The 27456-nt window shown below is 47.6% G+C and overlaps 1 protein-coding gene across 1 annotated transcript in view; it reads left to right on the forward strand.

Annotated features, from left to right (window-relative positions):
- Positions 1 to 27456, forward strand: part of PANX1 (pannexin 1) — a 168731-nt gene that overhangs the window by 117891 nt on the left and 23384 nt on the right. Inside the window, exons 2-3 of the mRNA XM_063951448.1 lie at positions 17754 to 17893; positions 21032 to 21249. Of these exons, the coding sequence (XP_063807518.1) occupies positions 17754 to 17893; positions 21032 to 21249 (358 nt within the window). The remainder of the gene's footprint in view (positions 1 to 17753; positions 17894 to 21031; positions 21250 to 27456) is intronic.

The raw sequence follows: 27456 nt of genomic DNA on the forward strand, positions 1-27456 counted from the left end.
CAGGAGCAAATACGTTTGTAAAATTCTACAAAATTGATATCCTGGCTGAGGAGGACCTGGAGTTCTCTCATTTGGTGCTGCAGAGTCATCCGCACTCTCCCGCCCGTTTGGGAGCTTTGGTATAATCCCCATGGTCCTTACGGAGTCCCCAGCATCCACTTAGGACGTTAGAGAAAATAAGAATTTACTTACCGATAATTCTATTTCTCATAGTCCGTAGTGGATGCTGGGCGCCCATCCCAAGTGCGGATTGTCTGCAATACTTGTACATAGTTATTGTTACAAAAATCGGGTTATTATTGTTGTGAGCCATCTTTCAGAGGCTCCTCTGTTATCATGCTGTTAACTGGGTTCAGATCACAGGTTATACGGTGTGATTGGTGTGGCTGGTATGAGTCTTACCCGGGATTCAAAATCCTTCCTTATTGTGTACGCTCGTCCGGGCACAGTATCCTAACTGAGGCTTGGAGGAGGGTCATGGGGGGAGGAGCCAGTGCACACCAGATAGTCCTAAAGCTTTCTTTAGATGTGCCCAGTCTCCTGCGGAGCCGCTATTCCCCATGGTCCTTACGGAGTCCCCAGCATCCACTACGGACTATGAGAAATAGAATTATCGGTAAGTAAATTCTTATTTATTCTATGTCTTAAGCGCTGTATACCCCCCTTTTCTACAGTTGTCTACTTCTAAAGGGTCTGACTACCCCTCATCTACTACAGCTGCTAGGCGAGACCACTCATCATAGCGCCTGACTATGGGGGTCATTCCGAGTTGTTCGCTCGTTATTTCTCTGACGTCCTAGTGGATGCTGGGACTCCGTAAGGACCATGGGGAATAGCGGCTCCGCAGGAGACAGGGCACAAGAATAAAAGCTTTAGGATCAGGTGGTGTGCACTGGCTCCTCCCCCTATGACCCTCCTCCAAGCCTCAGTTAGATTTTTGTGCCCGAACGAGAAGGGTGCAGGCTAGGTGGCTCTCCTGAGCTGCTTAGAATAAAAGTATATTTTAGGTTTTTTATTTTCAGTGAGTCCTGCTGGCAACAGGCTCACTGCATCGTGGGACTAAGGGGAGAAGAAACGGACTCACCTGCGTGCAGAGTGGATCGGGTTTCTTAGGCTACTGGACATTAGCTCCAGAGGGACGATCACAGGTTCAGCCTGGATGGGTCCCGGAGCCGCGCCGCCGGCCCCCTTACAGAGCCAGAAGAGCGAAGAGGTCCGGTGAAATCGGCGGCAGAAGACGATCCTGTCTTCAGACTAAGGTAGCGCACAGCACCGCAGCTGTGCGCCATTGCTCTCAGCACACTTCACACTCCGGTCACTGAGGGTGCAGGGCGCTGGGGGGGAGCGCCCTGAGACGCAATATAACATGATAATACCTTAGATTGGCTAAAGAATACATCACATATAGCTCTTGGGCTATATGGATGTATTTTAACCCCTGCCATTTTTTACTGAAAAAGCGGGAGATAAGGACGTCGTGAAGGGGCGGAGCCTATCTCCTCAGCACACAAGCGCCATTTTCCCTCACAGCTCCGCTGGAAGGACGGCTCCCTGACTCTCCCCTGCAGACTTGCTACTGAATCAGGGTAAAAAAGAGAAGGGGGGGCACTATTGGCAGCTAAAAACTATATAAACAGCAGCTATAAGGGAATAACACTTATATAAGGTTATCCCTGTATATATATATAGCGCTTGGTGTGTGCTGGCAGACTCTCCCTCTGTCTCTCCAAAGGGCTTGTGGGGTCCTGTCCTCTATCAGAGCATTCCCGATGTGTGTGCTGTGTGTCGGTACGTGTGTGTCGACATGTATGAGGAGGAAAATGATGTGGAGGCGGAGCAATTGCCTGGGTTAGTGATGTCACCTCCTAGGGAGTCGACACCTGACTGGATGATCGTATTTAAAGAATTAAGTGATAATGTCAGCACTTTGCAAAGAACGGTTGATGACATGAGACAACCGGCAAATCAATTAGTGCCTGTCCAGGCGTCTCAGACACCGTCAGGGGCCCTAAAACGCCCGTTACCTCAGTGGGTCGACACAGACAAAGACACAGATACTGAGTCTAGTGTCGACGGTGAGGAGACAAACGTAATGTCCAGTAAGGCCACACGTTACATGATCACGGCAATGAAGGAAGCATTGAACATTTCTGACACTACAAGTACCACAAAGAAGGGTATTATGTGGGGTGTGAATAAACTACCAATAATTTTCCCTGAGTCAGATGAGTTAAATGAGGTGTGTGAAAAAGCGTGGGTTTCCCCCGACAAAAAACTGCTAATTTCTAAAAAATTATTGGCACTATATCCTTTCCCGTTAGAGGTTAGGACACGTTGGGAAACACCCCCTAGGGTAGATAAGGCGCTCACACGTTTATCTAAACAAGTAGCGTTACCGTCTCCTGATACGGCCACCCTCAAAGAACCAGCAGATAGAAGGCTGGAAAATATTCTTAAAAGTATATACACACATACTGGTGTTATACTGCGACCAGCAATCGCTTCAGCCTGGATGTGCAGTGCTGGCGTCGCGTGGTCGGATTCCCTGACTGAAAATATTGATACCCTGGATAGGGACAATATACTGTTAACTATAGAGCATTTGAAGGATGCATTACTATATATGCGTGATGCACAGAGGGATATTTGCACCCTGGCATCAAGAGTAAGTGCTATGTCCATTTCTGCCAGAAGAGCGTTATGGACGCGACAGTGGTCAGGCGATGCGGATTCCAAACGACATATGGAAGTATTGCCGTATAAAGGGGAGGAGTTATTTGGGGCTGGTCTATCGGACCTGGTGGCCACGGCAACGGCTGGAAAATCCACCTTTTTACCCCAGGTCACTTCACATCAGCAGAAAAAGACACCGTCTTTTCAAACTCAGTCCTTTCGTTCCCATAAGTACAAGCGAGCTAAAGGCCATTCCTTCCTGCCCCGGGGCAGAGGAAGGGGAAAAAGACTGCACCATGCAGCCGCTTCCCAGGAGCAGAAGCCCTCCCCTGCTTCTGCCAAGTCCTCAGCATGACGCTGGGGCTTTACAAGCAGACTCAGACATGGTGGGGGCCCGTCTCAAGAATTTCAACGCGCAGTGGGCTCACTCGCAAGTGGACCCCTGGATTCTACAGGTGGTATCGCAGGGGTACAAACTGGAATTCGAGGCGTTTCCCCCTCGCCGGTTCCTGAAGTCTGCTCTACCAAAGTCTCCCTCCGACAGGGAGGCAGTTTTGGAAGCCATTCACAAGCTGTATTCCCAGCAGGTGATAATCAAGGTACCCCTCCTACAACAGGGAAAGGGGTATTATTCCACGCTGTTTGTGGTACCGAAGCCGGACGGCTCGGTGAGACCAATTTTAAATCTGAAATCCCTGAACACTTACATAAAGAGGTTCAAATTCAAGATGGAATCACTCAGAGCGGTGATAGCAAACCTGGAAGAAGGGGACTATATGGTGTCTCTGGACATCAAGGATGCTTATCTCCACGTCCCAATCTACCCGTCTCACCAAGGGTACCTCAGGTTTGTAGTACAAAACTGTCATTATCAGTTTCAGACGCTGCCGTTTGGGTTGTCCACGGCACCTCGGGTCTTTACCAAGGTAATGGCCGAAATGATGATTCTTCTTCGAAGAAAAGGCATCTTAATTATCCCTTACTTGGACGATCTCCTGATAAGGGCAAGGTCCAGGGAACAGTTAGAAGTCGGAGTAGCACTATCTCAGGTAGTGTTACGTCAGCACGGGTGGATCCTAAATATTCCAAAATCGCAGCTGATTCCAACGACACGTCTACTGTTCCTAGGAATGATTCTGGACACAGTCCAGAAAAAGGTGTTTCTCCCGGAGGAGAAGGCCAGGGAGTTATCCGAGCTAGTCAGGAACCTCCTAAAACCAGGCCAGGTGTCAGTGCATCAGTGCACGAGGGTCCTGGGAAAAATGGTGGCTTCTTACGAAGCAATTCCATTCGGAAGATTCCATGCAAGAACGTTTCAGTGGGATCTACTGGACAAATGGTCCGGATCGCATCTTCAGATGCATCAGCGGATAACCCTGTCGACAAGGACAAGGGTGTCTCTTCTGTGGTGGCTGCAGAGTGCTCATCTACTAGAGGGCCGCAGATTTGGCATTCAGGATTGGGTCCTGGTGACCACGGACGCCAGCCTGAGAGGCTGGGGGGCAGTCACACAGGGAAAAAATTTCCAGGGCTTGTGGTCAAGCATGGAAACATCTCTTCATATAAACATTCTGGAACTAAGGGCCATTTACAATGCCCTAAGTCAAGCGAAACCCCTGCTTCAGGGTCAGGCGGTATTGATCCAATCGGACAACATCACGTCAGTCGCCCACGTAAACAGACAGGGCGGCACGAGAAGCAGGAGGGCAATGGCAGAAGCTGCAAGGATTCTTCGCTGGGCGGAAAATCATGTGATAGCTCTGTCAGCAGTGTTCATTCCGGGAGTGGACAACTGGGAAGCAGACTTCCTCAGCAGACACGACCTTCACTCGGGAGAGTGGGGACTTCACCCAGAAGTCTTCCACCTGATTGTAAACCGTTGGGAAAAACCAAAGGTGGACATGATGGCGTCACGTCTAAACAAAAAACTAGACGGATATTGCGCCAGGTCAAGGGACCCTCAGGCAATAGCGGTGGACGCTCTGGTGACACCGTGGGTGTACCAGTCAGTGTATGTGTTCCCTCCTCTGCCTCTCATACCAAAAGTACTGAGAATCATAAGAAGGAGAGGAGTAAGAACGATACTCGTGGTTCCGGATTGGCCAAGAAGGACTTGGTACCCGGAACTTCAAGAGATGCTCACGGAAGACCCGTGGCCTCTACCTCTAAGAAAGGACCTGCTCCAGCAGGGGCCTTGTCTGTTCCAAGACTTACCGCGGCTGCGTTTGACGGCATGGCGGTTGAACGCCGGATCCTGAAGGAAAAAGGCATTCCAGATGAAGTCATCCCTACCCTGGTCAAAGCCAGGAAGGATGTAACCGCAAAACATTATCACCGCATTTGGCGAAAATATGTTGCGTGGTGTGAGGCCAAGAAGGCCCCTACAGAGGAATTTCAACTGGGTCGTTTCCTCCATTTCCTGCAAACAGGACTGTCTATGGGCCTAAAATTAGGGTCCATTAAGGTTCAAATTTCGGCCCTGTCGATTTTCTTCCAGAAAGAACTGGCTTCAGTACCTGAAGTTCAGACATTTGTAAAAGGGGTACTGCATATACAACCTCCTTTTGTGCCTCCAGTGGCACCTTGGGATCTCAATGTTGTTTTGAGGTTCCTTAAGTCACATTGGTTTGAACCACTCACCACTGTGGACTTAAAATATCTCACATGGAAGGTGACGATGCTGTTAGCCCTGGCTTCAGCCAGGCGTGTGTCAGAATTGGCGGCTTTATCATATAAAAGCCCTTACTTAATTTTTCATTCTGACAGGGCAGAATTGAGGACTCGTCCTCAATTTCTCCCTAAGGTGGTTTCTGCCTTTCACATGAACCAACCTATTGTGGTGCCTGTGGCTACTAGGGACTTGGAGGACTCCAAGTTACTTGACGTTGTCAGGGCCCTGAAAATATATGTTTCCAGGACGGCTGGAGTCAGAAAGTCTGACTCGCTGTTTATCCTGTATGCACCCAACAAGCTGGGTGCTCCTGCTTCTAAGCAGACTATTGCTCGTTGGATTTGTAGTACAATTCAGCTTGCACATTCTGTGGCAGGCCTGCCACAGCCAAAATCTGTAAAAGCCCATTCCACAAGGAAAGTGGGCTCATCTTGGGCGGCTGCCCGAGGGGTCTCGGCTTTACAACTTTGCAGAGCAGCTACTTGGTCAGGGGCAAACACGTTTGCTAAATTCTACAAATTTGATACCCTGGCTGAGGAGGACCTGGAGTTCTCTCATTCGGTGCTGCAGAGTCATCCGCACTCTCCCGCCCGTTTGGGAGCTTTGGTATAATCCCCATGGTCCTTACGGAGTCCCAGCATCCACTAGGACGTCAGAGAAAATAAGATTTTACTTACCGATAAATCTATTTCTCGTAGTCCGTAGTGGATGCTGGGCGCCCATCCCAAGTGCGGATTATCTGCAATACTTGTACATAGTTATTGTTAACTAAATCGGGTTATTGTTGTTGTGAGCCATCTTTTCAGAGGCTCCTTCGTTGTTATCATACTGTTAACTGGGTTCAGATCACAAGTTGTACGGTGTGATTGGTGTGGCTGGTATGAGTCTTACCCGGGATTCAATATCCTTCCTTATTGTGTACGCTCGTCCGGGCACAGTATCCTAACTGAGGCTTGGAGGAGGGTCATAGGGGGAGGAGCCAGTGCACACCACCTGATCCTAAAGCTTTTATTCTTGTGCCCTGTCTCCTGCGGAGCCGCTATTCCCCATGGTCCTTACGGAGTCCCAGCATCCACTACGGACTACGAGAAATAGATTTATCGGTAAGTAAAATCTTATTTTTTTTCTCGCAACAGAGCGATTAGTCGCTAATGCGCATGCGCAATGTCCGCAGTGCGACTGCGCCAAGTATATTTGCTATGCAGTTAGGTATTTTACTCACGGCATTACGAGGTTTTTTCTTCGTTCTGGTGATCGTAATGTGATTGACAGGAAGTGGGTGTTTCTGGGCGGAAACTGGCCGTTTTATGGGTGTGTGCGAAAAAACTCTACCGTTTCTGGGAAAAACGCGGGAGTGGCTGGAGAAAGGGAGGAGTGTCTGGCCGAACGCTGGGTGTGTTTGTGACGTCAAACCAGGAAAGACAAGCACTGAACTGATCGCACTGGCTGAGTAAGTCTCGAGCTACTCAGAAACTGCACAGAGAAGTCTTTTCGCAATATTGCGAATCTTTCGTTCGCAATTTTACTATGCTAAGATTCACTCCCAGTAGGCGGCGGCTTAGCGTGTGCAAAGCTGCTAAAAGCAGCTTGCGAGCGAACAACTCGGAATGACCACCTATATACTTGTTATATATGTGATTTTTCTTGTGGCGGTAACTGCAATATCAGTGAGTTCACCAGTTAATGGGAATAATGGTGTTTTGCTGCTGCCACTTGTTTGCATGCTTAGAGAATTAGTTAGTGCCACAATTTATCATGAAAATGTCCCACCTGAGTGCTGTTCGGCTCCCCGGCGGTACTGGCTGGCAGCGATAAGAGCGGCCAGGCTTGATGGAGCCACGTGGCTGGCCCAGCATTGGCAGTTCTCACATATGCAGTGGTACCGGAAGGCTGGAATTGGGTTTCCTATTTCACTTCATAAAAAGAAAAAAATAATTTCAAATGCTTTAATTAAATAAATGTCTATTATTATCCTATACAGTCATCATCATCCAGTAATGGCAAGAGCGAAAACTGGTCCTTGTTAGGCCAGCATGAGTGTGAGAGTTCAGAGAAGCACCCGTTGTCGCAGGTGGACGGCTCTTACCTCCCTTTAATAAATAGACCCATAGTTATGCAGACTGACGGACCGTCACAAGCAGTATGTAGCAGTGTAAGTCACAGGTCTCCATCCCGTCTTGCTCCGTGTCACGAGCTTCCTCTTCCAGTGATGGAGGGTTTCTAGCCCTGGTTTGTGGCAGTGGATTTTCCTGACTTCCTGTATGCTGTTCATGTGTTTCTCCCTGTGTGTGCACACGTTTCCTCCCACACTCTAAAAACATACTGGTGGGTTAACCGGCTTCTGATAAAACTAACCTCGTGCAAGTCGCACGCACAGTGAAGGGAAACCTGCTTCTGATTGGCCTCTTGCAGCTAGTATGGGGCTGGTGTAAGGGCCACTGATAATAATGAGAATGGTTTAAAATCAGTGGGGTTTAGATGGTTTCCCGCATGTAGACTCACTGATCCTCATATCAGCCTTAGTACCTGATGCTTGTGTGTGTTGTGTATATATTCACTTGCATGTCGCTCTGTTTTTCCTTTACATGTCACCCACGTGCAGTGCTCTGTGTGAGGTCATTTATAATGTGCTCCTCGGTGGATGGCCATTGGTTATTTAGTTTACTTGGCGCAGGTGAAAGTTGCGGTGGCTGCATTGCAGCACTCAGTATACAGGTTCAGACTCCTTTGCACACACAGATGCACAAATGTCGCACATCAGATCAGTGCAGGGCAGTTTAGCGCTTACAGTTTTATTTATGCGAATAGGACGCACATATTGAGCGAAATAAGACGCACGGCCGAGCCGCCCGGGACCTGGTATTCTGAGAAGGGCTGTATGGCGTGACTGAAGCCACAGTGTTTGAGGACACACCTGTATACTGTATCTGACATTCTGTCATGTATGGAAAAATGAGAGATCCATTCAGCTCTGAGTCAGCCTCTCTGTGCCTTACGGAGAAGCAATCTATAAGACACAGATGTATAACAATTGGCGCAGTATGTGACCAGCGGTGCTTCTTACAGGACGCTCTCTACCACAGGGTCCCTAGTGGCCACGGTAACATACACTTAACCAGCTCCAACCAGTATATATTATTAAGGCCGACCTAAGTAGAGCACCTTTGTGCTTAATCATTGGCCTGACTTAGATGGGAACTTGTGTTTGTGAAACATCATTGTGTTTCCCAGACACCATGTTGTACCACTGAGCTGGCGGCCGACTCTTTGGGGGTAATTCCAAGTTGATCGCAGCAGGATTTCTCTGACGTCCTAGTGGATGCTGGGGACTCCGAAAGGACCATGGGGAATAGCGGCTCCGCAGGAGACTGGGCACAAAAGTAAAAGCTTTAAGACTACCTGGTGTGCACTGGCTCCTCCCCCTATGACCCTCCTCCAAGCCTCAGTTAGATTTTTGTGCCCGAACGAGAAGGGTGCAGTCTAGGTGGCTCTCCTGAGCTGCTTAGAAAAAAGATGAGTTATTTGGGGTCGGTCTATCGGACCTGGTGGCCACGGCAACGGCTGGGAAATCCACCTTTTTACCCCAGGTCACCTCTCAGCAGAAAAAGACACCGTCTTTTCAGGCTCAGTCCTTTCGTCCCCATAAGGGCAAGCGGGCAAAAGGCCACTCGTATCTGCCCCGGGGCAGAGGAAGGGGAAAAAGACTGCAGCAGACAGCCTCTTCCCAGGAACAGAAGCCCTCCCCCGCTTCTGCCAAGTCCTCAGCATGACGCTGGGGCCTTACAAGCGGACTCAGGCATGGTGGGGGCCCGTCTCAAGAATTTCAGCGCGCAGTGGGCTCACTCGCAAGTGGAACCCTGGATCCTGCAGGTAGTATCTCAGGGGTACAAATTGGAATTCGAGACGTCTCCCCCTCGCCGGTTCCTGAAGTCTGCCTTACCAACGTCTCCCCCCGACAGGGAGGCGGTATTGGAAGCCATTCACAAGCTGTATTCCCAGCAGGTGATAATCAAGGTACCCCTCCTACAACAGGGAAAGGGGTATTATTCCACGCTGTTTGTGGTACCGAAGCCGGACGGCTCGGTGAGACCTATTTTAAATCTGAAATCCTTGAACACTTACATACAAAGGTTCAAATTCAAGATGGAATCACTCAGAGCAGTGATAGCGAACCTGGAAGAAGGGGACTATATGGTGTCTCTGGACATCAAGGATGCTTACCTCCATGTCCCAATTTGCCCTTCTCACCAAGGGTACCTCAGGTTTGTGGTACAGAACTGTCACTATCAGTTTCAGACGCTGCCGTTTGGATTGTCCACGGCACCCCGGGTCTTTACCAAGGTAATGGCCGAAATGATGATTCTTCTTCGAAGAAAAGGCGTCTTAATTATCCCTTACTTGGACGATCTCCTGATAAGGGCAAGGTCCAGAGAACAGTTAGAGGTCGGAGTAGCACTATCTCAGGTAGTACTACGACAGCACGGATGGATTCTAAATATTCCTAAATCGCAGCTGATTCCGACGACACGTTTGCTGTTCCTAGGGATGATTCTGGACACAGTACAGAAAAAGGTGTTTCTCCCGGAGGAGAAAGCCAGGGAGTTATCCGACCTAGTCAGGAACCTCCTAAAACCAGGCCAAGTGTCAGTGCATCAATGCACAAGGGTCCTGGGAAAAATGGTGGCTTCTTACGAAGCGATTCCATTCGGCAGATTCCACGCAAGAACTTTTCAGTGGGATCTGCTGGACAAATGGTCCGGATCACATCTTCAAATGCATCAGCGGATAACCCTGTCTCCAAGGACAAGGGTGTCTCTCCTGTGGTGGTTGCAGAGTGCTCATCTTCTAGAGGGCCGCAGATTCGGCATTCAGGACTGGGTCCTGGTGACCACGGATGCCAGCCTGAGAGGCTGGGGAGCAGTCACACAGGGAAGAAATTTCCAGGGCTTGTGGTCAAGCATGGAAACGTCACTTCACATAAATATCCTGGAACTAAGGGCCATTTACAATGCCCTAAGTCAGGCAAGGCCTCTGCTTCAGGGTCAGCCGGTGCTGATCCAGTCGGACAACATCACGGCAGTCGCCCACGTAAACAGACAGGGCGGCACAAGAAGCAGGAGGGCAATGACGGAAGTTGCAAGGATTCTTCGCTGGGCGGAAAATCATGTGATAACACTGTCAGCAGTGTTCATTCCGGGAGTGGACAACTGGGAAGCAGACTTCCTCAGCAGACACGATCTCCACCCGGGGGAGTGGGGACTTCACCCAGAAGTCTTCCACCTGATTGTGAACCGTTGGGAAAGACCAAAGGTGGACATGATGGCGTCCCGCCTCAACAAAAAACTGGACAGATATTGCGCCAGGTCAAGGGACCCTCAGGCAATAGCTGTGGACGCTCTGGTAACACCGTGGGTATACCAGTCAGTGTATGTGTTCCCTCCTCTGCCTCTCATACCCAAGGTACTGAGAATCATAAGAAGGAGAGGAGTAAGGACTATACTCGTGGCTCCGGATTGGCCAAGAAGGACTTGGTACCCGGAACTTCAAGAGATGCTCACGGAAGACCCGTGGCCTCTACCTCTAAGAAAGGACCTGCTCCAGCAGGGACCATGTCTGTTCCAAGACTTACCGCGGCTGCGTTTGACGGCATGGCGGTTGAACGCCGGATCCTGAAGGAAAAAGGCATTTCGGATGAAGTCATCCCTACCCTGATCAAAGCCAGGAAGGATGTAACTGTGCAACATTATCACCGTATTTGGCGTAAATATGTTGCGTGGTGTGAGGCCAGGAAGGCCCCTACAGAGGAATTTCAACTGGGTCGTTTCCTGCATTTCCTGCAAACAGGACTGTCTATGGGCCTAAAATTAGGGTCCATTAAGGTTCAAATTTCGGCCCTGTCAATATTCTTCCAAAAGGAACTAGCTTCAGTTCCTGAAGTTCAGACGTTTGTCAAGGGAGTACTGCATATACAGCCTCCTTTTGTGCCTCCAGTGGCACCTTGGGATCTCAATGTGGTTTTGGGGTTCCTAAAATCACATTGGTTTGAACCACTCACCACTGTGGACTTAAAATATCTCATATGGAAAGTGGTAATGCTGTTAGCCCTGGCCTCAGCCAGGCGTGTCTCAGAATTAGCGGCTTTATCCTATAAAAGCCCTTACCTAATTTTTCATACGGACAGGGCAGAATTGAGGACTCGTCCTCAATTTCTCCCTAAGGTGGTTTCAGCATTTCACTTAAACCAGCCTATTGTGGTGCCTGCGGCTACTAGGGACTTGGAGGATTCCAAGTTGCTGGACGTAGTCAGGGCCCTGAAAATATATGTTTCCAGGACGGCTGGAGTCAGAAAATCTGACTCGCTGTTTATCCTGTATGCACCCAACAAGCTGGGTGCTCCTGCTTCTAAGCAGACGATTGCTCGTTGGATTTGTAGTACAATTCAGCTTGCACATTCTGTGGCAGGCCTGCCACAGCCAAAATCTGTAAAAGCCCATTCCACACGGAAAGTGGGCTCATCTTGGGCGGCTGCCCGAGGGGTCTCGGCTTTACAACTTTGCCGAGCAGCTACTTGGTCAGGGGCAAACACGTTTGCTAATTTCTACAAATTTGATACCCTGGCTGAGGAGGACCTGGAGTTCTCTCATTCGGTGCTGCAGAGTCATCCGCACTCTCCCGCCCGTTTGGGAGCTTTGGTATAATCCCCATGGTCCTTTCGGAGTCCCCAGCATCCACTAGGACGTCAGAGAAAATAAGAATTTACTTACCGATAATTCTATTTCTCATAGTCCGTAGTGGATGCTGGGCGCCCATCCCAAGTGCGGATTGTCTGCAATACTTGTACATAGTTATTGTTACAAAAAAATCGGGTTATTATTGTTGTGAGCCATCTTTTCAGAGGCTCCTCTGTTATCATGCTGTTAACTGGGTTCAGATCACAAGTTGTACGGTGTGATTGGTGTGGCTGGTATGAGTCTTACCCGGGATTCAAAATCCTTCCTTATTGTATACGCTCGTCCGGGCACAGTATCCTAACTGAGGCTTGGAGGAGGGTCATAGGGGGAGGAGCCAGTGCACACCAGGTAGTCTTAAAGCTTTTACTTTTGTGCCCAGTCTCCTGCGGAGCCGCTATTCCCCATGGTCCTTTCGGAGTCCCCAGCATCCACTACGGACTATGAGAAATAGAATTATCGGTAAGTAAATTCTTATTTTTTGATAGCAACTGGGCAAAACCATGTGCACTGCAGGGGAGGCAGATATAACATGTGCAGAGAGAGTTAGATTTGGGTGGGGTGTGTTCAATCTGCAATCTAATTTGCAGTGTAAAAATAAATCAACCAGTATTTACCCTGCACAGAAATAAAATAACCCACCCAAATCTAACTCTCTCTGCACATGTTATATCTGCCTCCCCTGCAGTGCACATGGTTTTGCCCAGTTGCTATCAAAAATCCTGCTGCGATCAATTTGAAATTACCCCCTTTGGGCGCACAGTTCCGTCACTTGTAGCTCCTTGTGATGTGAGGAGCTGATCTGGGCCCTCGCGTGTAAGTGCTGTACACAAAAGCATTCTCGGAATAAAGTGATCCCACTGTTGGATAGAGGCCATCATTATATGGGTGAAGTACATTATTAAAGTGACCTTCACGAAGTTGTTAATGTTCTTTAAACCTGTAAGTTTGCAGGAGACATCTTTTGTAAATATCTGCACGTTAATAGAACGGGTCCTGCACAGTTCTCCCGCCATCGGAGTTGTACGCAAACCATCGGCCCATAGACCCTAATGACTACAATGACCCCCATACCCACTTGCGCCCATAGTTATGGCACTGCTTACTCTTTTACAAACGCCATAGAAAATCACACGTAACTGCACAGAAGGCTTTTTTGGAGCTCCTTAAATCTTTTTTTTTTTTTTCGTCAATATCTATATTTAGATATGTTACGGGCTTACAGTACTTTAATTTGTTTCCTTCTATCTTGCCGTCTCCATATCGGTCTCATTTAGACGGAGAATAGACTTAATTGCTTCATCTCAGACGCAGCCCTCTTGCGTGCTGTACAGGATGTCACTGGATAATTATGTCAGAGAACGTCTGTTCTCCTGATCAGAAAATCTAATTGTTCCACATTAAACATTGGAACTAATTTTCTCCTTGTGATTGGCGACTACTTTTTCCTCAGAAATTGCCTAATTATTATAAAAAGCAACAAACAACATTATTATTTAGTTTTTTTTAATTGAAGATGATGTGCTTTAGCTATGGTCACATTGCGTCCTGCATCACAAGCACGCCATCTGGCAGGAAGGCTAAATGATCATTGTAGCCATTGTCTGACAGATGACTTCATGTAATATTCATAAATATCGGTTTCCGTGATCTTATCTGCGTGGTGCCCACTTGCACTTACTACATTTCATTTTCTTTTTTTTGTTTTCCATTATTTATAGTTGCTGAGTGAGTACTGTAGGATGTTTTTTATATTCCTCCATTATGTGAGCTGTTTGGTCTACTGACACGAATGATGGAGTCGCTAATGGTAAGGCTACTGCAAGGTGGGTTCTACCCCTGAGTCTACCACTCTTAATTGGAATGCAGTTATGATGTTGATCTTGACAATGTTGACATTTGCATAGAGTTGGGGTTACCGTTAGGGATATACAGACATTAAAAGCAGTGTCCGCATTCTCACCTTGTTGACATGTCATCAGTGTTGACAAGCTGAATGTTGACACGTTTGATTTCATGTTGAGCGTCGACAAAATTGGTGGATTAAAAAGAAAAATTATACAACATATTTAGGTGAAAAGTTGCGTTGGAACACAGTAACCACTATTGGTTCTCTTACCAATCCATACCTCCTATCATTTGCTCATACGGCAATCTGGACAAGAGTGCGAATGTGAAAGGGCGTGGCTAGGCAACCCAAGGGTGTGACTTCCACTTTTCAGGTTAAAGGACAAGCTGGACCACACCCAAACCCTTTACCTTTGTTTGTATGCTGTACACACCATGGTATAGCAGCAGTGTATGGAACATACCCTTTACTGCTGGGCCGACCCAGACATTGCAGTCCCTAAGGGGAAGGTGGGACAAAGACCCCAAATTAGGATTGTTCCATGGAAGTTGGGCGTCCATATATAATGCTAATGTCAAGTGTCTGATTATGCACTACAAATTTTGCATCGTTAACGAGCGAATGCTATGATCTGGACTGAGGGTGTATATGAGAGGTGCAGTGGGATGACTATGGTCCTTAGCAAAGTATTTTAAGAAAATCATTTTGATTATAAGAAACTAGTACAGATCAAGATACAGGGCCATTCCAACCAAAAGTGGACAAGGGTCATGAAAAAAACAAAAAAAGGTTGAAATATTCAAAAAATGAAGTTCCCCGTGCATCAGTCATAGTCTATAGCAGTTCAAAAATGGGTTGGTAACAGTGTGTCACATGACATGCTGCCATTTTGTCTTATTTCAGTGATTGCTACCAGGCAGACACTGATTGTGACCGCTGATTATCTATTGCTGTTTTCTGGAAACAAAGGCTAAAAACTTGGATTATTGTAGTTAACAAAAGTTGAGGACATGTACTGTCAGAAATTACATATTGATAATCAGTGTTTCATGTGGTTTTATGTTAGTGAAAGAGTTAAAACAAAGATGATGAGATATGCTACCCATCTGAGAACATTGTCAGAAAGGTAAATGACCCTGTACAGTTAATGCAAGGGGCCTTTTTTCATGTCCTGAATAATGTATTTGATGGTTACGTCCGTGACGATTTTTGGGTTACGTCCGTTACACATACCTTCCATTTAATATCGTCAGGGTAATAAGAAAGACTTTGCTGAAAATTGTACTAAAACAATCTGTGTGGTTTATGCTTTATTGTAAAAAAGTATGGAATAAATAAGTTTCAGAGAAATCAGACATGTATTTTATGTGTCCTATCCCGGTTACATTTAAACAATGTATTTATTTACAGCAGACGATGGTGAGGCCTGTTCACACTTCATATTTTTATTCACCAGTGGCAGATACAATTGTGGTAAAATTTGCTTCTTTATGTGCATTTTAAATTTGAAGCAATTCTGATGTTTATCACAAACATTGTATCTGAGAGTTACATCCGTTACTTTGGAATTGCCCTACATTAATGTAGAACGCTTCTTTAAGCCCCCCTCTTTGAAATGCTGCAGTAAAGGGACATTATTAAGGTGGAAATGGTGATGCAGGTTTTGGTACTGGAAAGGTTTAAATAAATAAGGCAGTAAGGTGAGGAGAGTAAAGGCTTGGTAAAGCCATAGATAATACTTCACCTCCAAAATGTGTTAGGAGGCCAATTTCACCTAAAAGTAAAAACAAAAGTTAGTTTTGGATGGAAAGTGCCATTCCTGCAGAGTGTGTAGGCAATTCCCCTCCTGCCCTCTTGGGCCTTGTCCCCTGTTGGGCCTTGTCCTGTATTGATGTCCTCCCCGGTGAACTTGCTTTCACCCAAACCGCAAATTAGTTTTTGGGTGAAATGATCCTATCATCAGAGGTTCTGTGCAGTCCCCACTGCCTTGTGCACGTGGGTGCTGTAGGGTCAGGCAAAACTAATGTCGCCCTTACACGGAACGCTCCGCATGCTGTGCTGTGGTCACCCATTACAGTAATGAAAGCAGTCTTGTGCTGCAGTCATAAGACTCTGCTGTAACCAGTGCCTTGTCCTCAGTCAGCATTTGTACAATTCTGTCATTGTCCTTACTTACCCAGTTTTTTAGTCCGTGAGAACATGAAATCTTTGCCTCATTGACACATTGCTGATAGCAACTACCTTTATATTATTAGACCTGAATAAACAAGATAAGCCGTACTCAGCTTAGTAGTGTCTGCCCCAAAGTGTTCTGCAGCAAAGCCATGTTTCTATTCCATTGGATTTGTATTACAGCACCTGTACCGTCCTTAGACGTACAGTAATGGTAATACAGAGAGAGACTGTAATCACTCCGTTATGCATTCACCTGTGCGGTGTCAGGGAGCTATTCAATTCAGCTCCAGTTAAGTCGGCGATGTCCCGTTCTCGCCGACTAAACAGGTTGAATTGTCGGGAGAACGGGCATTCTCCGACTTGTCTCCCCGGCGCAAGGCTGATTCCCGACAGAATCAGCCTCGCGCCGGCCGCGAGGCAGCACTTTTGTCGGGTTTCTTCTCTCATCCCCCGGGGATGAGAGAAGAATTCCTGACAATTGCGGGTCACTAGCAGCTGAATTGAATAGCGTCGGGAGCTAATTCCCGGCGCTATTCTCAAGTTGCTGAATTGAATCGACCCCATAGTGACATTTATCCTTTCCATTTTGACTATATAGTCAAAATCGCAAGGAAAGTTAGTGCAAATCGCACTGTGTTTAGCCAGATGCGATCTCGATGCGCACTCCCGCGGGGTCGGTATCGCAAGGAAAGATAGACTGTGCAGGCAAGTCAGTCCTGGCTATATTGTGTACAATCTAGTACATAGCATAGTCAAAATTGGCACTTAGTCAAAACCGCACATTAGGCCTAATTCAGATCTGATCGCTGGGCTGCGTTTTTTGTTGCCCTGCAATCAGATAGTCGCCGCCTATAGGAGGAGGGTAAAATCGCTGTGCAGGTGTGCGATCGCTTCTGTTGCAGAGTTACTCAGCCGCTGCGATGGAATCCTGCTGATCGGGGGCCGGAGCTGACGTCTGACACCTTCCCTGAAAACGCTTGATCCCTCCTGCGTTTTTCCAGACACTCCCTGAAAGCGGTCAGTTGCCACCCACGAACGGCTTCTTCCTGTCAATCTCCTTGGGAACGCCCGTGCGAATGGATCCTTCGCACCATACTGTCGCTGACCGGCGATCCCCGTTGCAGCTGTGCGACGCGCCAGCGCAGTGTGGTGTATGCACAGTTTGGATCTGATCACCTGCTGTGCGAAAACGCACAGAAAACGCACAGCAGCGATCAGATCTGAATTACCCCCATAGTCAAAATCGAAGGTACAGATAGTCAAAATCTGGGCTCTGGGGGAGTTTTGGGAAATTGCATAGTCAGTATCTCCCCGTATGTACACACCTTCATTCTCTCCTCATCTGTTATGTAGAAGCTTTCTCCTTCCACAGACAGGTGTATTGTTCTTACTAATCACAGTGTAGCGATATCTATAGCCTACTGTAGGTCCAGGATAATATGAATCTGCATTTGTTTTATGAGATTATTACTGACCCGCCCTGCTGCTCAGTCAGTGTAAAACGCTTCAGAGCCTGCTAGCTAACCACTCATAAAATGACACCTCTGTATGCAGACACGGCTTGTGCCAACTTGATGACTGGTAAGGCTATGCAGCATTGATGCCCCACTGCAGATGGTCGGTACTAATTGATTTCTACTGTCTTCATTGGTCACAGGTGCCCAAATCAGCTGCTTCGCCCCCACCAGCTTCTCATGGAGACAGGCCGCCTACGTGGACTCTTTCTGTTGGGCAGCCGTCCAGCAGAACCACCTATCACACAGCGACTCCGGGAATATTCCCCTCTGGCTGCACAAGGTAAGGCCCAAACCCTGCTGCAAGTGGCTGACCCAGGCTCAGCACTATCTGTGTGGCAGTGCCACCTCATGGGTTCTCTATACAAGGTAGTAGATACAAATACATTTGAATTAATTTTATTTTGTTTAAAATTGTGGCTGCAGTATACTTACCAGGCTGACATATTCCCGCATCTACTGCTACCTGTAACCCCTGCCATCAATCACAGTGCTGAACATTGTTGTTTTACACACACGTAATGGACAATGGCTAAATCAGAACCACACACTGATATATTTATCCTGTTGGGTCTCCTCGGTGCAGGATAGGGTTATGAAGTGCTTTAGAAACAGCCCACTGGTGCAGGGAAAAGGTTAGCGCTGAACTTGTGAGCCCCAAAACTTACTTTTGCACATATTGGGCCTGATTCAGGGTGGATCACAAGAGCAAAATTGTTCACTAATGGGCAAAACCATGTGCAGCTAGGGCAGATGTAACATGTGCAGAGAGAGTTAGATTTGGGTGGGGTGTGTTCAAACTGAAATCTAAATTGCAGTGTTAAAATAAAGCAGCCAGTATTTACCCTGCACAGAAACAATATAACCCACCCAAATCTAACTCTCTCTGCACATGTTATATCTGCCCCACCTGCAGTGCACATGGTTTTGCCTATTAGAGAAAGATTTTGCCTTTGCAATCCATGCTGAATCAGGCCCATTGTCACTGGAGAACATCTTTAAAAAAAGAAAATGTCCCTAAACTGTTAAATCGTTTCAAAAAGCCATCCTACAATGCTCGTATTATAATTTCATAGTTTTACACTAGTGTGCCTACTGCATTATACCGATATTACCCTTTATATAGATAATATATTATAGATGGGTTTAGTAGTATTGCGGCACAATCTCCTACCAATTTTCATGCAATATTTTCAGTTTCCAATGAATGCTTGATATTGCCTCGTTTATTGTCCAAATGTAATACGAGTGAGGGGACATTGAGAAGGTTTGTGGCATTTTTTTGTTTAAAGCTTCTGTTTATTTATATTGGGCAGAGAGCTCCAAGAAGTGCACCTACTGTATATGCTGAAGTGCAAATATGTCACATTGCAAGCGCAGGAGGTGCCGTGACGTCTACCCGGTCTAAGCAGGAGCAAAATTCAGCTGTGCCAAGCCAGTCTGTTCCCATCACCCCCCTGCTCCTAAGCCGGCACATTTTTTGCGCTTTGTAAATTAGGTTTCAATCTTTATACCAGAGGACGATGAATCACGTAGGTCACACATACTAAAAACAAACACAGTACAAGCTGCTCAAATCAATTTAGCAGTACTTTTCAGGTGCATGAAAGGGAGGGGTCATACCAAATAAAAAACAGCGAGGGGGATTATTTATCCCCCAGGTGTCCCCCAGGAACATTAAATTGTACCGGCAACAATGCTTGAAAAACTATATGGTAATAGAAATTCAAAGATATTTGTTGCATGCATTTGCAACACATATATTAGTCAACAATGCGACACGTGAAACCCACCCAACGCCCACCATTTCCCACCCATGCATGTGTTTAACCATTTATGCAAATATCAAGGGGCTGGTGCATGAACACAAGATTTGCAGGTGGATCTTGTGTATTTTCGCACTGCACCATTTTCTGGAGAGTAGCAAAAATGAGTGCGACTGAACTTTACAAGATTTGGATGCACAGTCTAAGGGAGGAAATTGGGGTGGTAATAGGGTAGGCAGAGTTTAGCAAGAGTGTTACTTCTGAAGAAGCTGAGCGACCTGGCTCAGGGAAATGCGTTAAGGCACTGCTGTGGAATCCCAACCTTTGCCCAGTTTTGATCCAGATAAGGACTTTCTTGCACACTTGGATTTCCAAGAACTACATCTTAAACTACTCCTTTCAGCACAACCAGCAAGATATGGAAACCCCTTGAATATCTACACAGACGAGCAATCATCACCATTCATATGGAACTGTGTGAGAGGTACTATTAAGGGTATTACCAGCTGACTGCATAACCAAATATAAGGAGGAGGACATCTGCACTTTATTAAGTCCGGGATCATCAAAATAATGGTTGGGTTCTTCTCAGCATTTTGAATATTTTCACCTCAGAGCCATTCATATTTTAACTCAATTTTATAATTATTTTATATTATAATTGTTTGGTGAATTTTCAACACCTTCACCTTCACGTTTTTAATTCATGTGATAATTGTGTTTATTAAAATTTATTACTGATCCAGTGGTAATTGATTTATTGAAAATTGGCAATACAACTCTTAGCGCTGGTACCCCACTTTATATTATTTAGCAAGAGTGTGTCTACTGACTGCGGATTATGCCACTGTGTGCGTTTCCAGGTGGATCTTTTTCATCAGGGATAGAGCATGTATAAGCATGCATCAATAATAATGATAACTATGACATGAAGCAAATGGATTAGGGGGTAGTCTAGCTGCACATTCGTACAACTCTGCACTAGGACGAAGATGCACATTTATTTCCGTGCACACAGCGGGAGCCAATAAGGCCGACTAGCATTGAACCCTTCATCTGCCCCCCAAGTGTAAATTAGTGCCTTAATTAGGGTAACCATTAGAGCTAGACTTCTAGTTAATCAGACTACTTAGAAATAGGAGAACAGGTAAGTGCTGTGCTTTTGGAAGTGTTTATTCATTTGCGTACACTAGATGGCGCTGTCTGACTACCTTATTTTCCCATAGCTTGTGTGCGTATTGGTTGCAGAGAGAGATATGTATGGTCTGTCAAGTTAAATACAGTGTGATGCATGAAGGTCAATTAAATGGCTACGCCATTCTCTGTCGGTGCTCTTAATAGGCCCCAGAACTGTTTTTCTTTTTTTTAAATTAATATAAAGTTTTAAATCACTTTATCAAAGCTCTATAATAGCATTGGCTGTCCCTGCAAGATTCAAGGGATCAGTTGGGAATTTCAGAGACTTTGATCCAGCGAACAAGCTTCAGAGGGAATGAAGACTCGTTATTTAATGTTAACCTAGTTAACTTCTCTTACTAGTACTATTCTATATTATTGTAAGCTGTATAAATAAGTCCAGGTGTGGGAATGTGTGCCACGATGGCATGTGTGCCAGTGTCATCAATATAAGATGCATACCGTTTCTCTCCTTCCAGTTCTTCCCATACATTCTGCTGCTGGTGGCGATACTGCTCTACCTGCCGTCCTTGTTCTGGAGATTCACGGCTGCCCCCCATCTCAGCTCAGACCTGAAGTTTATAATGGAAGAGCTAGACAAAGCTTATAACCGAGCCATCAAAGCTAAAAACGGTTTAAGCAGCAACAAGAAGGACGGCACCAGCTCCCCGACAGCGAAGGACAACCTGGCACCGAGGTAATGGTGTCATTCCAGCCAATCGTATGAGGTATTCTGTGCAGTTGTTCAAGCCTGCAAAATATAAGGAGCACCTGATGCCTTATACAGGGAGGTGGCCATAGCCTATAGTGATTGTCAGGAAGAGTCCATCCTCTCGCAGACCAAGGTAGCCAAGGTTGGCCGACAGTGCCTCCAGCTGGAATCCCGGTCAAACAGGACTATTCCCACTCGTGGTTGTCCATGACACCCATAGAGTGAGAACAGATACTGTGGCGAGTGCAGCGTGTCCGCAAGGGGACTCTTTGCTCTCGCCCCACTGCCAGAATTCTGGCGGGTAGGATGCTGCTGTCAGGATATGGACAGCCGGCATCTCGCCCGCTGGTAAATCATATGTATTCCCTCTGCAGGGCATACTTACATATATATTTATAAGGGTGGTATTCATGTGACCGCCGGTCAGCTGACCGACAGTCGCATGACCTCCTCCACCAGCCCGACGGGTCACTGTCCCGATGGTCGGCATGCCGACCAACAGGGACTATTTCCACTCGTGGGTGTCCACGACACCCATAGAGTGGGAATAGAACCCGTGGCGACCACAGGTCGCCACCGAGCTTGCAGCGTGGCGAGCGCAGCGAGCCCGCAAGGGGCTTGCTGCACTCGCCCCTCCCCGCCGGGATCCCTGCGTCGGTATGCTGCCGGGATCCCGGCGTCGGTAAGATGACCGGCGGTCAGGAGACCGCCGGTCAGCCGTACTACACCCATTTATAAAAATTGCAAGATGCCGATTTATATTTCATATTATTTGTATTTCTCTAACGTCCTAGTGGATGCTGGGGACTCTAAGGACCATGGGGATAGACGGGCTCCGCAGGAGACATGGGCACTTTAAGAAAGAATTTAGGTTCTGGTGTGCTCTGGCTCCTCCCTCCTCCTCCCTCCTCCTCCAGACCTCAGTTTGATACTGTGCCCAGAGCGAGCTGGGTGCTTTTCAGTGAGCTCTCCTGAGTTTGCTGAAAGAAAGTATTTTGTTAGGTTTTTTATTTTCAGGGAGCTCTGCTGGCAACAGACTCCCTGCATCGTGGGACTGAGGGGAGAGAAGCAGCCCTACTCTCTGAAGCTAGGTCCTGCTTCTTAGGCTACTGGACACCATTAGCTCCAGAGGGATCGTACGCAAGATCTCATCCTCGCCGTCCGATCCCAGAGCCGCGCCGCCGTCCCCCTCGCAGAGCCGGAAGACAGAAGCCGGGTGAGTATGAGAAGCAAGAAGACTTCGAAATCGGCGGCAGAAGACTCCGTTCTTCACTGAGGTAACGCACAGCACTGCAGCTGTGCGCCATTGCTCCCACACACCTCACATACTCCGGTCACTGTAAGGGTGCAGGGCGCAGGGGGGGGGGCGCCCTGGGCAGCATTTGGACCTCTTTTTGGCAAAAGTAAACATATATACAGTTGGGCACTGTATATATGTATGAGCCCCCGCCAAGAAAATTTATATTTAAGCGGGACAGAAGCCCGCCGTTGAGGGGGCGGGGCTTCTTCCTCAGCACTCACCAGCGCCATGTTTTTTCTCCACAGCACCGCTGAGAGGAAGCTCCCCGGTCTCTCCCCTGCCTTTACCACCGTAGAAGAGAGGGTTTTAAAGAAGAGGGGGGGCACATAATTCGGCGCAGATAATAACAGCGCTACTGGGTAAACATTAAATTGCTGTGTTTTTTCCTGGGTCATAGAGCGCTGGGGTGTGTGCTGGCATACTCTCTCTCTGTCTCTCCAAAGGGCCTTGTGGGAGGAATTATCTTCAGACGTGTGTGTCGACATGTCTGAGGTAAAAGGCTCTCCTAAGGAGGTGATGGAGCAAATGTGTGTGTGTGTGTGGTGTCTCCGTCGACAACGCCGACACCTGATTGGATATGTGAAATTAAGTGCTGAGGTAAATTTATTGCACAAAAGATTAGAGAACAGACAGGGAATCTACACAGGTCTGTCCCTATGTCGCAGAGACATTCAGAGTCTCACAACGCTCACTATCCAAAATAATAGACACTGATATCGACACGGAGTCTGACTCCAGTGTCGACTACGATAATGCAAAGTTACAGCCAAAATGGCAGGAAAGTATTCAATATATGATTATTGTAATGAAAGATGATTTGCATATCACTGATGTCTCATCTGTCCCTGACACAAGGGTACACATGTTTAAGGGGAAGAAAGCTGAGGTAAATTTCCCTCCTCTCATGAAGAAAAAGAGCGGGAATCTCCAGACAAGAAGCTGCAGCTTCCCACAAAGAATTCTCAGGGAGTATCCTTTCCCCACTAGGGCCAGGATACGATGGGAATCTTCCCCTAGGGTGGACAAAGCTTGTCACGTTTACCCAAAAGGTAGCGCTGACTTAACAGCTATCCTCAGGGATCCTGCAGATAGCATGCAGTAAAAGTACTTTGAAGTCCATTTACACACATGCTGGTACAAAAGACCCTAGTATGTGTATACATATGTATATATGTATATTTCTCTGACGTCCTAGTGGATGCTGGGAACTCCGTAAGGACCATGGGGAATAGCGGCTCCGCAGGAGACTGGGCACAACTAAAGAAAGCTTTAGGACTACCTGGTGTGCACTGGCTCCTCCAACTATGACCCTCCTCCAGACCTCAGTTAGATTTCTGTGCCCGGCCGAGCTGGATGCACACTAGGAGGCTCTCCTGAGCTCCTAGAAAGAAAGTATATTTTAGGTTTTTTATTTTACAGTGAGACCTGCTGGCAACAGGCTCACTGCAACGAGGGACTAAGGGGAGAAGAAGCGAACCTACCTAACTGGTGGTAGCTTGGGCTTCTTAGGCTACTGGACACCATTAGCTCCAGAGTGATCGCACACAGGACCCGACCTCGTCGTCCGGTCCCGGAGCTGCGCCGCCGTCCCCCTTACAGAGCCAGAAGCAAGAAGTGTCCGGAAAATCGGCGGCTGAAGACTTTTGTCTTCTCCAAGGTAGCGCACAGCACTGCAGCTGTGCGCCATTGCTCCTCATGCACACCACACACTCCGGTCACTGATGGGTGCAGGGTGCTGGGGGGGGGGGCGCCCTGAGCAGCAATATTAACATCTTGGCTGGCAAAACTGACACCATATATAGCCCTAGAGGTTATATAGGTGTAAATTACCCCTGCCAGATTTACACAAACAGCGGGAGAAAGCCCGCCGAAAAAGGGACGGAGCCATCTTCCTCAGCACACTGGCGCCATTTTCCCTCACAGCTCCGCTGGAAGGATCGCTCCCTGGCTCTCCCCTGCAGTCCTGCACTACAGAAAGGGTAAAAAAGAGAGGGGGGGCAATAAATTTAGGCGCAGTATATATAATACAAGCAGCTATAGGGGAAAACACTCTGTATAGTGATATCCCTGTGTTATATAGCGCTCTGGTGTGTGCTGGCATACTCTCCCTCTGTCTCCCCAAAGGGCTTTGTGGGGTCCTGTCCTCTGTCAGAGCATTCCCTGTGTGTGTGCTGTGTGTCGGTACTGCTGTGTCGACATGTATGATGAGGATAATGATGTGGAGGCAGAGCAAATGCCTGTGAATGTGATGTCACCCCCTGCGGGGTCGACACCTGTGTGGATGGACTTATGGAAGGAATTACGTGACAGTGTCAGCTCCTTACATAAAAGGTTTGACGACATAGGACAGCCGGCTACTCAGCTTGTGCCTGTCCAAGCGTCTCAAATGTCATCAGGGGCTTTAAAACGCCCGCTACCTCAGATGGCAGACACAGATGTTGACACGGATACCGACTCCAGTGTCGACGACGATGAGACTAGTGTACCTTCCAATAGGGCCACCCGTTACATGATTGAGGCAATGAAAAATGTATTACACATTTCTGATAGTACCCCAGGTACCACAAAAAAGGGTATTATGTTTGGTGAGAAAAAACTACCAGTAGTTTTTCCTGCATCTGAGGAATTAAATGAGGTGTGTGAGGAAGCGTGGACTTCCCCCGATAAGAAATTGATAATTTCTAAACGGTTATTGGCAGCGTACCCTTTCCCGCCACAGGATAGGTCACGTTGGGAAACACCCCCTAGGGTAGATAAAGCGCTTACACATTTATCAAAAAAGGTGGCCGGCCGCCCCAAAAGGAACCTGCTGAGAGAAAGCAGGAGGCTACCCTAAAAGCTATATATACACACACGGGCATTATATTGCGACCAGCGATTGCATCGGCATGGATGTGCAGTGCTGCTGCTGCGTGGTCAGATTCCCTGTCGGATAATATTGATACTCTGGATAGGGACAATATTTTGCTGACAATAGAGCATATAAAAGACGCTGTCTTATACATGCGTGATGCACAGAGGGATATTTGCCGGCTGGCATCAAAAATAAGCGCAATGTCCATTGCCACAAGAAGGGGGTTATGGACTCGGCAGTGGTCAGGTGATGCCGATTCAAAAAGGCACAGCGTCCGGTAAGTCCACAGCATGACGCTGGGGCTTCACAGGCGGACCCGGGTACGGTGGGGGCCCGTCTCAGAAATTTCAGCGCACAGTGGGCTCTCTCACAGGTGGATCCCTGGATCCTTCAACTAGTATCTCAGGGGTACAGGCTGGAATTCGAGGCGTCTTCCCCCCCCCCCGCCGTTTCCTAAAATCTGCCTTACCAGCAACTCCCTCTGCCAGGGAGGCAGTGTTGGTGGCTATCCAAAAACTGTATTCACAGCAAGTGATTGTCAAGGTACCCCTCCTTCAACAAGGAAAGGGTTACTATTCCACAATGTTTGTGGTACCGAAACCGGACGGTTCGGTGAGACCCATCTTAAATTTAAAATCCTTGAACACATATATCAAAAGATTCAAGTTCAAGATGGAATCGCTCAGGGCGGTTATTGCGAGCCTGGACGAGGGGGATTACATGGTATCCCTGGACATCAAGAATGCTTACCTGCATGTCCCCATTTACCATCCTCACCAGGAGTACCTCAGATTTGTGGTACAGGATTGCCATTACCAATTCCAGACACTGCCGTTTGGGCTGTCCACAGCACCGAGGGTGTTTACCAAGGTAATGGCAGAAATGATGATACTCCTTCGAAAAAAGGGAGTTTTAATTATCCCGTAACTGGACGATCTCCTTATAAAGGCGAGGTCCAGGGAGCAGTTGTTGGTCGGGGTAGCACTATCTCGGGAAGTGCTACAACAGCACGGATGGATTCTAAACATTCCAAAGTCACAGCTGGTTCCTACCACACGCCTACTGTTCCTAGGGATGGTTCTGGACACAGTACAGAAAAAAGTGTTTCTCCCGCTGGAGAAAGCCAAGTAGCTGTCATCTCTAGTCAGAGACCTCCTGAAACCAAAACAGGTATCGGTGCATCACTGCACACGAATCCTGGGAAAAATGGTAGCTTCCTACGAAGCAATTCCATTCGGCAGGTTCCATGCAAGAACCTTTCAGTGGGACCTCTTGGACAAGTGGTCAGGATCGCATCTTCAGATGCATCGGCTGATAACTCTGTCTCCAAGGACCAGGGTATCTCTACTGTGGTGGCTGCAGAGTGCTCATCTTCAAGAGGGCCGCAGATTCGGCATACAGGACTGGGTCCTGGTGACAACGGATGCCAGTCTTCGAGGCTGGGGAGCAGTCACACAGGGAAGAAACTTCCAAGGACTTTGGTCAAGTCAGGAGTCGTCCCTACACATAAATATTCTGGAACTGAGGGCCATTTACAATGCCCTAAGTCAGGCAAGGCCCCTGCTTCAAAACCAGCCGGTACTGATCCAATCAGACAACATCACGGCAGTCGCCCATGTAAACCGACAGGGCGGCACGAGAAGCAGGATGGCGATGGCAGAAGCCACAAGGATTCTCCGATGGGCGGAAAATCACGTCTTAGCACTGTCAGCAGTGTTCATTCCGGGAGTGGACAACTGGGAAGCAGACTTCCTCAGCAGACACGACCTACACCCGGGAGAGTGGGGACTTCATCCAGAAGTCTTCCAACCGATGGTAAACCGTTGGGAAAGGCCACAGGTGGACATGATGGCGTCCCGCCTAAACAAAAAACTAGAGAGATATTGCGCCAGGTCAAGGGACCCTCAGGCGATAGCTGTGGACGCTCTAGTGACACCGTGGGTGTTCCAGTCGGTCTATGTGTTCCCTCCTCTGCCTCTCATACCAAAGGTACTGAGAATAATAAGAAAACGAGGAGTAAGAACGATACTCGTGGTTC

Source organism: Pseudophryne corroboree, chromosome 2 (genome assembly GCF_028390025.1).
Source record: "Pseudophryne corroboree isolate aPseCor3 chromosome 2, aPseCor3.hap2, whole genome shotgun sequence".
NCBI classification, from domain to species: Eukaryota; Metazoa; Chordata; class Amphibia; order Anura; family Myobatrachidae; genus Pseudophryne; species Pseudophryne corroboree.